Source organism: Colius striatus, chromosome 3, assembly GCF_028858725.1.
Source record: "Colius striatus isolate bColStr4 chromosome 3, bColStr4.1.hap1, whole genome shotgun sequence".
In the NCBI taxonomy this organism is placed as follows: Eukaryota; Metazoa; Chordata; class Aves; order Coliiformes; family Coliidae; genus Colius; species Colius striatus.
The window spans coordinates 80699509-80712476 of record NC_084761.1 but is presented as its reverse complement, the minus strand read 5'-3'; the positions used below and the strand labels follow the sequence as shown (position 1 = coordinate 80712476).

The 12968-nt window shown below is 40.6% G+C and overlaps 1 protein-coding gene across 1 annotated transcript in view; it reads right to left on the bottom strand.

The window, feature by feature from the left end:
• Positions 1–7868: 7868 nt before the first annotated feature.
• PPARGC1A (PPARG coactivator 1 alpha) overlaps positions 7869–12968 on the bottom strand; it is a 68883-nt gene continuing 63783 nt past the window's right edge. Inside the window, exon 13 of the mRNA XM_061993132.1 lies at positions 7869–9191. Within this exon, the coding sequence (XP_061849116.1) occupies positions 9088–9191 (104 nt within the window). The 3' untranslated portion in view covers positions 7869–9087. The remainder of the gene's footprint in view (positions 9192–12968) is intronic.

Here is a 12968-nt window from a genome sequence, read left to right as displayed (position 1 = left end):
AACCAGGGGAGAGGCAGAGACAAAGAAGCCCTCCATTATCACTGCTGTGGATGGAAATACTGCAGAGCTGCCTGGGTGAGATTATTACAAATCAGAGAACCTGCACAGGAGAGTGCTGCAGTAAATCAACCCACGCATGATTTACTGCTCAAGGAACTATTTGTGGAAGAAAAATTGTATTTGTTATCTGCAGACTTATGCCAGCTTTTGGCTCAGTGGACGACAGGCGTTACATGAGTGCGTACCACCTCGGTGCTCAAACCACCCTCCTGCTCACCCTTGGCACCCCACAAAGTGGGTCATGGTTGCCTTGTGCTTGCTGAAAGAGCATGTAGCAGTCCATTGTGGTTTGGATAACCATCATATACTGAGGGGAAAAGTGACAGCTGAAGTTGTCCCATTGCTGGACAACACAGCTGGTGAAGGGTCAAGAGAACAAGTCTGATGAGGAGCAACTGAAAGAACTGGGATTGTTTATCCCAGAGAAAAGGAGGATGATCACTCTCTACAACTACTGGAAAGGAGGTTTTAGTGAGGTGGGGATTGAGTCTTTTCTCCCAAGTAACAAGTGATAGGACGAGAGGACAACTCAAATAGGGCCTTAGTGGCACACAAGCAACTTCAAAGCAGTGCACAGATCCTGCCTGGAAAGTCAAATGTCTCCTGCTGAGACCAAATAGGACTAGACATCACTGCTCTGCCAGCGGTGCTGCCAGTAGTAATCCCAGCAACAACAGGACAGCCCTGAACAACAGTACTTCTGAATGCCCCTCTTCCTTTGACCACACAAAAAAGCATGACATTGCAAAACTTGCATTCCGTACTCTCCATTCCCAGATCAAACAGATTATATTAGTACAGGCATGGTGTCACCCCATACTGCAAGTTCACTCCTAACCTTGCAGTGAGGAACTGCACACCAGCTTCCAACAAAGAGTTTGGACAGGCATCAGCAAAGCATCACACTTACGCAGCTGTCATGTCATGGGAGACAAGTACCTCCCAGAGCTTGCCAGCAGGCTGTCGTGGGGCAATTCTGTGGATTCAGGAAGTTTCTGAAGAAGCCATTACACAGTTTTCACCCAAAATGTCAGCATTGCAGAAGAAGCAATGGCAGCACTGCAGCAATGCAGTGAAGTTTTGTACCCTCTGGCAAACAGGATACGTAAACAAATGGGTTTCTATCTAAATTCCATTGTGTGCAGATTTGTACCAAAGAATTGTTGTGATGTGCATCATTATGTCTCATTATGTCATTGCAAGTAACCTTTTGTGTAGCAGACACAATCCACGTAACACGCTGTGTGACCAGTTTACAAAACCAGGCTCCTTCAGAAGGGCGAGTAATTAATCATTATTCAGCAAGAGCACACACCACTCCACTACTTGCTGGCAGGAGTGTATAACTGAGGGCATGCCTAGCTATGACAATACATTATTCATGCAATAGAAAACTACAGTTATCTGTGGTATGGTTCCAATAAATGGTTAAAAAAAAACCCAAAAGCAAGGACTCTGTTAAGTTTTCAAGTCTGTGGCTGATTTTTTAAAACATAAACTTACTGCCAGCACATTGCACAAATAAGCATGGGCCTGAGTTGCAAATGCAGAAGGAAAGAATTAGTGTAAGGCACCAATGTGCATTTTTCTGTAATGCCAAAGTCAATAATCCGAGAAGACGGGGAAGATATCTCTGCTGCCTTGCCTTGAAGGTATAGCACAGTAACCTTACGGTTGCTATAATTTCATTACTTTATCAAGCACTAATTTAATAGAGGACAGAATGTACATTGTCAAAAACAAACTGTAGCAAATAGTTTATTTGAGTAAGAGTCCTAATAGTAATTTACATATTGTGCTCTTTAGGTCATCATTTTCTTCATACTTGGCTCTGGTTTTCATTTACACTACATCTGGCTGACAATCTACCATGACGCAAATAAGGCACATGAGATTATTTACATTCGATCACTGTCCACTATTTACACAAGCCAGGGTTAATGCAAAAGGCTGACAAGGGCTGGAGTTTAGTCACTGATTTTGGAATTGTACCTGTTTTCTGTTCAGCAACCCTTGTCACAGAGCAATTCAGCAACTCTCTACTAGCAAATACCATAAGAAAATAGCCAGCATGCAAGCACAAAACCTTCTACCACCTTGTACTTCTCCATGTGTGCATTCCAAAAAAGTATATTTCATCTCAGATCGCACCGTTTGCCACATCTCTGTGTGTGTAGCTTTTCCATCAAAGGCCATTACTGAATTTTACTTTTAATTATCTTCCTCTGTATGGGATTCTGTTTTTCCCCATTAATTTCATTTGAATTTGGAAGAGCTTAATCCGTCAGGTCCAGTCACATCATTAAGGTTATAGATTTTTATTATAAAAGAGAATCAGAAATGCCTTTGTAAAAATACGATTTCAGAAGCATGTTGAAAGGAAGATGCAATAATTCAAAGGAAACTCAAAAGCTAAGCATGTTTTGAGCATTATATTTCCAACTACAGAATAAATATTTGTAACTTCACCAAAATTTGTCGCTAAGAAAACCCTACCTTCCATTTTGCTTTGGGTTCATGGACAGGTAAAATTTCAGGGTTGAGGTTGTTTGACTAAAAAGGCATCAGTTGAGGAACAAACACCAATCAAGAGCAACAATTATGCCTTATGTAAATATTCCACCCAGCTGCAGTTTCCACAACTGCTTTGCAAAGACACCGTTCACTCAGCAGAACACATTGTGTGGCAAAAGACGAGTTGGCTCTCTCTTTTTCCCAGCAGAGCAACGTAAAGAAATCACAGCAATGGGAAGCACAGAGGATATATTCACTTCCTCTCGTGGAGCATTTCATTTTCTTCTTTGCTGAGAAGACTAGTCTCCTTTGCCCTGAAGTATTAACAAATATACCAGCTCCCAATGAAGACAGGCTGTCCTATGTCTATCAATAGAATCTATATAGAATCTTTTCCCTTAGGGATTAATTCAACTTTTGATTCAATCTTTCTGAGCTTTAAATTATGATGTTACAAACCTCCAAGGAACTACTGTACTATTTGTGACCTTCTTTATTACTTTCTGCTGTTTGATAAAGTAGAGAAAATTGATTTATAGCTTAGTTTGCTTGTGAACATGGAATATCAATGGTGAGAGTGTGATTTGCAGAAAAGCAGGAGAAGTTGGCATTGGTTAAAGTTTAATATAGCAGTTTATTAATTAATGGTGAAGGACGATAGAATAACTGCACATTAATCTTGAATGAGATTCTGGAAGTGTAACGTGAAATAATACAGATGAATCAAGGTCTCTTGCAAGAGTTGGATTTAAAGTTTTTGAATCATTTTTCACAAGAAAGAATTTCGTCCATCACTTTCACTTCTCTTCCCTAAAACCTCCCCTTTTTCTCCTTATGACCTGATGGGTGTTTTTATGTTTTCTGTAAGCATTAAAGGTTAAAGGTGGTAGGCAGGGCTGAAGCTTTCCAAATGGAGCCTAAAATTAGGCAGTGGTGTCTGTATTTGGATTCTTAGGCCCCAATCCAGAAGTCTATTTTTATTCAAAGCAGCCGAGCACTTGACTTCAATGGATCTAAAAACACTTGCTTTTAAGTGCTTTGCTGAATCAGGATGGACTTAAGCACAAATGTAAATGCTGTGCTGAATTGGGGCTCTAAATATGTGGCTTGATTTTTAAAAGTGCTGAGAGCCGGCAGGTCTAATTGATGTCAATGGGAGCTGCGAGATGCTCAGCGTTTCTGAAAATCAGGCCACTCATTGAGGCGCCTGCATCTGATTTCAGGTGCTCAGCTTGCAGCATTCACCAAGGGAGAAAACGGGAACCCAGGAGAACAGGCAATGGAAGGGATGATTTCTTAATAAACGAGATACTGATTTTATGCAATAAACCTTAATGACATAAAATGAGGGGACGGGAGGCAAAAAAGCAATACTGTCCTGGAAATCTAATAGAGTGCTTTTTTGCAAGCATAGAAGTGCTGTGCAAAAACAGAAAATGAATAAACAAATCAAATTAACAAGCCTAGTAACTGGAGAAATACAGGACTAAATTCAGCCTTGTGGAGCAGTAGCAACTCCGATGAAGTACATCAGGGATGGACTTGGCACACTACGTTTTGAGTGTTAATTTGATCAGAAGCAGTGAGTCAACAACGCAAATTTCACGCAGTGGAGAAGTTTGCTTTACCACCATTGTGAGCACCACACCTGACAGTCTGCATTAGTAAATTGTAAAAATGCAAAAGCTAAATATTTTCACAAGTGAAAAAAAAAAGTGACTATAGAGTATAAAATAACCCCCCCAGAGAAGGCTGTTGACATAACAGGATAGACCTACAGCGGTATGTTGGCCACCTGTGAACAAACTCCGGGCAAACTATTCCTCCCTCTTTTCATGTGTATGGAAAGGAGAAGGTTGTAAGCACCCTTTGCCAACCCCTCGACTAGCTGCTTCCTGCCTAGTGTGGCAATGCCGGTGTTGATGCTCCCCACGATGCATCCAGGAACGGTTCAGAAAAGTCATGCTTGTCCAGCCACCTATCCATCTGGTCCTAGCCTGTATGCTCTTCGGGGGTAGCAATTTTCGGCTGCCTCTCTGGAGCGGTCAGTCGGGTTGGGTCCTGGGTGGTGAGCAACTGCATCATGCACCAGTCTTCGTATAATTCCCTCATTTTTGTTATAACTGTTCGTTCTCAACTGGTTTTGAACTTCGTTCTATTTGAGTGTTCTTATTTCAACTTACGCAGGCTCTTTTTCCCCTTCTCTCCAATCCCCTCCCCGTTCTGCTGGGAGAGGGAGGAGTCGTGGTATTTTTATCCCTTTTTCCGGGCTGGGCAAAACCATGACATTAATTTGCTCTCACAGTGGTGAAGAGGTCTCACGATGGTGCTTTTTTTACAGGTATTTTATCATCTCAGGATGGAAGCTACTAACTATTTTGGACTTCTCATTCATCACTACCTGTACAACTTGAATCCAAGCCTGGACATGTAGAAAAGCCCTTAGTTTCCCCACCTCCTCCTAATTTAAGCCAGCAACTCTTAAAACTCCACTGAGCATTTTTCAGAAGTTTCCCTTCAAGGTTTATGTTGGCCCTTCAATGGTCTTGGGTACTTGTGGCAGTAAGGCAGATAGCACCTTTCTACTATTAGATATATTAAAACTAGTAGTTCTGTCCCCTGCCCAAAGGGCAGTAATGCAAGCATGATCTGGACTACCATCTGAAATTGACTGTGACCATAAGACAGAGTAATAGAAAACCCAGCATGTGATCAGTTTGGGGGGGAAGGGACACAGGACATGGGGGAGTAGGTGGGAACCTGTGACTTGTGATAAAAAAGAGAAACAGAAATGAATTTGAAACATTCGTTTCCCTTTATTTGCTCAGTGAGGCTGATGTGTACTTCACATTAAAAAAAAAAAGGAAAAAAAAATCACAGGAATTTTCATACAATGAATTAAACCACAAAAGTACATGTAGAATTGGCAGGTGGAAAGTAGCCCACTTTGGGCTCAACTAATATCTTGCTTTCCCTGTTCAGCATAGTCCAACCAATAGCTTTACACGTTCACCTCCTGTACAAATCTTACAGTAGCTCCATCAGGTCAGTGATTCACATTATTGAAAATGTCTGTCACATAGGTACAAATTTAGAATCATCACATTATATTACACGGCTATTCTAGGTCATTTATAGATCAGATCTTACACTACAGTGATTGAAGTTCTCATTACAGCCATCAGAAAGGACACATAATCATTACCTACTGTAAGCTTACATCTAAAGAGATAAGAAGAAGGTGTGGTTGGTTTGTTTTTTTTTTTTTACTGACCCAAGTATTATACCCTAGAGGCACAAACTTTCCACCCAGTGCTGCTCTTGGTGTTGCCAGCCCAACTGCTTTTCAGAGTTGTTTAGCACAGGTATTTTTCTTCAATTTCAGACTCCCTCTGTTTGGATTTGGATCATTTTACATTCTGTGGGAATTGTTTTGTTACAGCTCTAGGAAAGACCATAGTTTCTAAGTATCAGTTCTGTTACCTGTATTGTCGATGTGGTACTTACCACAGCATGAAAGCGACAGTACAATCTTCATCTAAAACACACACAGAGCTATGCTGCAATTTGCCTCCCATGACAATAAGGTACATGTGCTATTTTGAAATGTTCTTGGGGGAGAAAAAAAGAAAAGAAAACATCAGGCTTATATTTTTGATGGGTCATCTACTACAGTGTCTACAAAGGATACAAATAGCTTTATTCAGCAATCCTAGCTCTATTAATTTCATATGTAATTTGTAATTCCACAGAGGAAAGCCATCTTCAAGAGAAGAATGCTTGCCAGGCCAGTAAAAAAACCAAAAAGACTCATGTTGTTATGGCTGCTTGGTGAAAAATAAATAATCTCCCCACCCCCCCCAAACCCCACACCAATTTATTAATGTCAGCAGTCTAGGGCAAAAGAGAATGTATTTAAAATTTAACCACAGAAATTTAAAGGCAAAATAGGTAATGCATCTGGTCCTTGAACACATAATATGATATACTAAATATCGATTTCTTAAAAATAATTTATTGCTTTTAATATTTTTCTTTACAACAGAAGATACTCAAAATCCAGAAAGGAAAATTGTAAACTTTTAGTTTGGCATTCACACAAAGTTAAAATACCTGCATTTTTAACCTACAGAGCAACAACAAGAATTATGCAGATTAAAGAATGTTACAGTTGTAACACAGAACCTCCGAAAAAGTTCTTTTCTATTTTTTTTTATTTTATTTTATTGCTATCTATCTACTGAGAAATAAGAAGCCAAAAAATCAAGCAAGCATCCAACAGGACAAACAGTGGAATCTCTCAGAACACAATATGCTGGTGATAAAATGAATGCAGCCATCAAAATCAACTGCACTGGCATGGGGGTAGAATTAGTTTTCTAAGACTGGGAGTGGGAAAAGAGATTAAATAGTTGCCATATCTCTAAGAGGAGTCATGAATGCCAAACAGTAATAGAATACCAAATCTATACATTCGCAAGCAAATTCCAAACTTTGCTCTTTCAGTCTAGAGACTCCGAGTTCAGACGAAATTCTGACGCTCAGAATAGCAGTAGTTTACTATTGTGGTTTTTGTCTTTCCTGAAGTTTCTATTTAATTTAGCAGAAGCAATGTCATCAGCAACAATGTCATGGGCACATCTGAGGCCATGCTAGTGCATAGTAAAAAAACAAAAAGGAAAAAAACCCAAAACAACAACCCACTGCTTCTGCAAAAGCTGAATTTCCAAACAAAGCACTTACTCCAAACCGACAACCATCATGCATCCTACGTATAAATTTTCCACTGGCCTTTTTATTATTTTAGTCATCTCATAATTTATAATAAATAGGATAATTGTAACTGATAAATATGTCTCTTTAGTAAACAAAGGAATGAAGGATTGGTATTTATACAGGATGCATAACTGTAAAAAATATAGATAAATACCATCATTAAACTCTGCCAATGAAAAGATTACTGGCTTCAAGAACAGTGTTTAGACAGAGAATTACTGTAAAAATCATACTGTACTTAGTACCTCAGCGTATTTTTATCAAATTAAAATCACAAAAATTAAAACAAAATAGCATTTTAAAAAGATTTTTGACGTCTAGTTCCAAAACTACTGTTGATACATAAAATAAAAACATTTCTTAATGATTACCCATTTGAGAGACTTTACATAAAATTATGGTATCTCCTAGAAAAATTTAGATGAGAAAATTTCATTCCCCTAACAAATTCAGTGTATAAAACTGCAAAAGAAAATCAAGCAATGAGAAAAATGTGGAAAAATACTGCAGAAGGGGTTAATACATTTTGGGCTAGGATAATTCTTGATAAAATTCTTATAGAAGCTCACCAAAGAAGGGATGAATGTGTGTAAAGCAATTTTGCACTCAGACACACACGCGCACATGTATAGACACGCACACTCTCACCCACACGCTTTTCTCTCTTTTTTTTACAATCAAATATATATAAGCGTTAAGTTCAGCTTTCTACATATGTTAGTGTACAATAATTGTTTCACCTTCGTATAATTACATTTGAGTATTCTTGATTAAGAAAATTGAGCAGTTTTTGAAAAGAAGGCTGCATTTACAGTGCATAGCTGTAACAAAAAAAGAACGTCATACAGTATGTACATAAATAAAAATACTCCATTTAACATTTGTAAATACTCAACTACTTTAGAGAATGTAGCAAATAAACTATCTGTGCACACACCCAGATAGTTATATCCAACTCTCATTAATAATGTAACACCACATCCGCTCATTAGAATAAATCGCTGAACAAGCTGCACGTTTGACCATTAACACGGCTTTGAAAATTTTGCTGTGGAAGATCAACGTTGTAGACATTTACATGGGTGTCAGAATTAAAAGATGAAAATTCAAAATGTTAGGGAAGCTTGAGCCTTTCATTTTCTCTTCTGCAAGGACTGAAAAAAAAAACCCAAAACCCAAAAAACCCACAACCGAGTAAGAGAAAAACCTTAAAACAAAGCTAAAACAGATTGTAGGCTTATGGGACCTGTGGTTTCCTCTGGATTGTCATATTATCACTGTGTTGTGAGAAGAAGCTTCACTTGAAAAAAAAAAAAATGCAGTGTCTGATTCCCAGACATCAGCAGCCATAGTTCTCAAATGATTTTTTTTCTTTTTGTTCTTTTTTTTGTTAAAATGCAGTATGTACAGATTTTGCAGTTCATCGTTGCACGTGCATCTCTGTGGAACTGCTGCCATGTCTCGTGGTTTGCATTGAACTGGCGAGGAGCACCCGGCTCCCCTGCCACCGACCACCCATGAAAGCAAAGCTGACACCCATGGACATGCATGTGCTTACTGGACAGCCATCCTGCCTCTCCACTCTTCGAGCAGCTGTGTTCATGTAAACCATGGTTTTGAACAGAGAGTGTAAAGTAGGAGAAATTCCTAGGTATGACTTTTTAATTGTCTGTTATTGAAGGACGTGATGTCCGTGAGGTATTCGCCATTCCTCCATTTCCTCAGGTGTGATGCATGTTACCTACGCAGGCTCCGCTGTGCCTCTTTAAGTAAACTATCAAAATCCATGGAGTCATACTTGCTTTTAGTGGAAGCAGGATCAAAATCATCTGAGTTTGAATCTGAAACCCAAAGGATGTAAGTTTAGGTAACAGGCAAAAACTACTGGTGAGCACTTCTTTTCTCTGCACAATGGTACAAACAATGCACTGCAGAAAGAATCCACTTACAACGACAATTATATGGGATGATAAAAGCCCAGCAATGGTCATTAGAGAAGCTTTAGATATGGACAGAACTTTCTGGAAAGAAGCAGGACTTAACAAGAGCAGTACATGTCATCAGCAGTGGGGGAGAACCACAAATTGTGTGTTACACATAGAGCAGCTACACTCAAAACAGCTTCTGCAAGGACTTGAGCGAAGACAGACTGCTATATATAGGGCTCAAAGTAGTCTCAAAAATCTTGACAGATGCTTTGCCCAAAACTCCACCACCGTTTTGCAACATGCAACATCCCAGACCCACTCCTGAGAAAGGTAATAGGGGGTCAGTACTGCAGAAAGCCAGGGCAGCCCACAGGCAGCATGCAGCGGACACTACTGCTTCTGCCTGTCCTGCCTTAGGGTCTTGCACAAGGCAGTACACCTCCTTGAATCTCCTTTTTGCTTCTCCTCTGATTTTTGGGGGATTGCTTGTTTAGAGTGTGAGCAATTCAGGGCTGGGCCTCTGCACCACCACACAAGCAATCTCAGGTGTGCTGCTCAGCCTCTTGCAGCGCAGGTGCTAAGTCAGCGCAGCACTGATGGCCCAGCCCCATGACCTGACACATTGCTCCAGTTCCGCCAGGCACTCGGACGTGGCCTTTGCTCTGCTCCAAGCACAGAGGGGACATGGCACATTTGTGGCCACACGGCTCCACTACAGCAATCATTGACATGGCTGCAAGCACTGAATTTCCTTTTGGAGTCATTCCTGCTTAACTGAATCTCCCTGGCTCCTGTGTCACAGCTCCTATACAAGACTGCCCTTTTCTTGCCATTTCTTGTACTGAATTAATCAGAACTCCTCATCTGCCACTATAAGACACACTGTGCATTAAATGTTCATTACAAGTTCCGTTAAGACAATATCTTCTCACAGAGGAGAGGTGTTAAACTTCTGACTACTATTTTCAAGTGTTTTCCTTCTTCTGTACTCAACCCAAGGCTGATTAATTCTCTCTGTCGTTGCACTAGCTCATGAATTTTAAAGTTCATCCTGCCATTTCCTTATGTAGCTCTATCAGATACTCTGCAAAACACAGAGAATGCATTCTGAAGTACAGAAGCTCAAGCTGTCAGCAGGACAAAGTGAAAATACTCTGCTCACAGATACTCTGGGAATCTCACTCAATATAAAGAGACCTGCCAAGGAATACTCCCAGTGATGAATAATGTTCAAGAGGGTTCCCTTCAGACAACTTATTTTAAACCCCAGATTTTCTGAGATACAGAGACAACCCTGGCTTCCACTGCTGAAGATAAGTCAAATCAAGTCACAACTTCAATCTGTTTTTGCTGTTTTTATCAGCCTACGTTTCGACAAATGCCTTGCTACCTTTTATATTTTCAACATCAACCCTATATGTCTTCAGCAGTCAATTACCTTTTCTTAGCTTTATATTATCTGTTTAGCCACTGAAGTGAATTATAGCATATTCATTGTGAACAATGCGTATCATCTTTATCATTATTCTGAAAAGACATCAATTGGTTAGAAAAAATAGATCTGTATTCACTTCCTGCATTGTACAAAGCCGAGGGCAGCACATACAAGATTTCATTAGCACCGTGTTACGGGGTTATGAGAGATTTTAATGACTGTGGTCATTTATTCATAAAAACCCACGATATCTGACTAATACAGATTCAACGGAAAAATGTCCCTTGCTATGTTATTCAAAAAAGAGTATCTCCCATACCTTTAGTCTATTTATACAAGCATTAGGAAAGGTTTAACACTTAATGAATACTTTACATTTTAAAAGGTAATTAAGTAAGAGGTGAGTTTATAATATATTTTACTACAGAGGATGCTTTGGTAGTCTGTGTGGCCTCTTTATGCATATATTTAACATCAGTATTCCTGCTGTAAGACTTGGAACACCTCCAAACATTCTTGGAAGGGGAAGCATCACACCCTGATCCACAGCATAGGACAGAGCCATACATTTTTGCCCAGACGGGACTAGAACAGCTGCAGATCACAGAATCATAGAATGATGTGGGTTGGAGGGCCCAGGTTGCTGCTCTGGTAAGGCTGCATCTGGAATATTGTGTCCAGTTCTAGAATCCCAAAGGATGGGGAACTGATGGAGAGAGTCCAGCACAGGGCCACCAAGATGATTGGAACATCTCTCTTATGAGGAAAGACTGCAAAAAAGGAGCTGTTTAGCCTGGAGAAATGAAGACTGGGAGGAGACTTTATAAATATCTACAGGCTGAGTGTTGAGAGCGTGGGGCCAGTCTTTTCTTCTGTAGAGCCCAGTGACAGGAACAAGGGGTAACTGCCACAAGCTGTAACACTGAAGTTCCACTTGAACATGTGGAAAAACTTCTTTACTGTGAGGGTGAGGGAGCCCTGGCACAGGCTGCCCAGGGAGGGTGTGGAGTCTCCGTCTCTGGAGGCTTTCAAAACCTGCCTGGATGCGTTCCTATGTGACCTGATCTAGGTGTACCTGCTTTAGCAGGGGGTTGGACCAGATGATCTCTAGAGGTCCCTTCCAACCCCGACCATTCTGTGACTCTGCAATGTGATATTAAAGTTATAGAATCATAGAATGGTCGGGGTTGGAAGGGACCTTTAGAGATCATCTAGTCCAAACCCCTGCAGAAGCTGTTCCACCTAGATCAGGTCGCATAGGAACGTGTCCAGGCGGCCCTTGAAGACCTCCAAGGAAGGAGACTCCACAACCCCTCTGGGCAGCCTGTGCCACTGCTCTGTCACCCTCACAGTGAAATAGGTTTTTTTTATTTAAGTGGAACTTTTTGTGTTCCAGCTTCATCCCATTACCCCTTGTCCTGCTGCTAGTTGCTATAGAAAAAAGGGATGTCCCAACCTCCTGACACCCATCCTTTAGATATTTGTAAATGTTAGTAAGATCTCCCCTCAGTCTCCTCTTCTCTAGACTAAACAGCCCCAGTTCCCACAGCCTTTCCTTCCACTAGACCAGCTGGCTCTAAGTCCCATCCAGCCTGGCCTTGAACATTTCCAGGGATGGGGCATCCACAGCCTCTCTGGGCAACCTGTTCCAGTGTTTCACTACCCTCATAGGAAGGAATTTTTTTCTCCCCTCTTTCAGTTTAAAGTCATAACACCTTGTCCTGTCACTACATGCCCTTGTAAAGAGACTCTCTCCAGCTTTCTTGTAGGTCCCTTTAGGTACTAGAAATGGCTATCTCAGTCAATATACACACTGACTGGAATTACCACAGCATACTGGGTGTCTGTATGTTGGTATGTGTACTGTCTCCCATCACTGTGATAGCAAACATCACGAGATTTGCTAAACTCTCCACAGGCTGAAGCCTCTTACATCATGAATGGAAGTCCCTGCAAGAAGACACTCTCAAACATAGAGGCTGATGTACTATTTGAGAACCGTCAGTTGAGAACTGTGGGCTTTGCAGTACTAAGGGTCAGATTTGGTTGCAAATCCCTTTAGCTTTCAAACTTGAGACAGCATTAATTTTGTTTAAGGAGCATCTCTGTGAAGTTCTACACATCTACAGCACAACTCATGGCAAAGTTGTGAATCATAATGAACTTTTGGGGGGTGAGGCATCTAGTTTGTTCTCTGTTTCTCATCCAGATCAATAAATCAGGTATTAGAACCAAGCAGTCATAGCATGGCAATG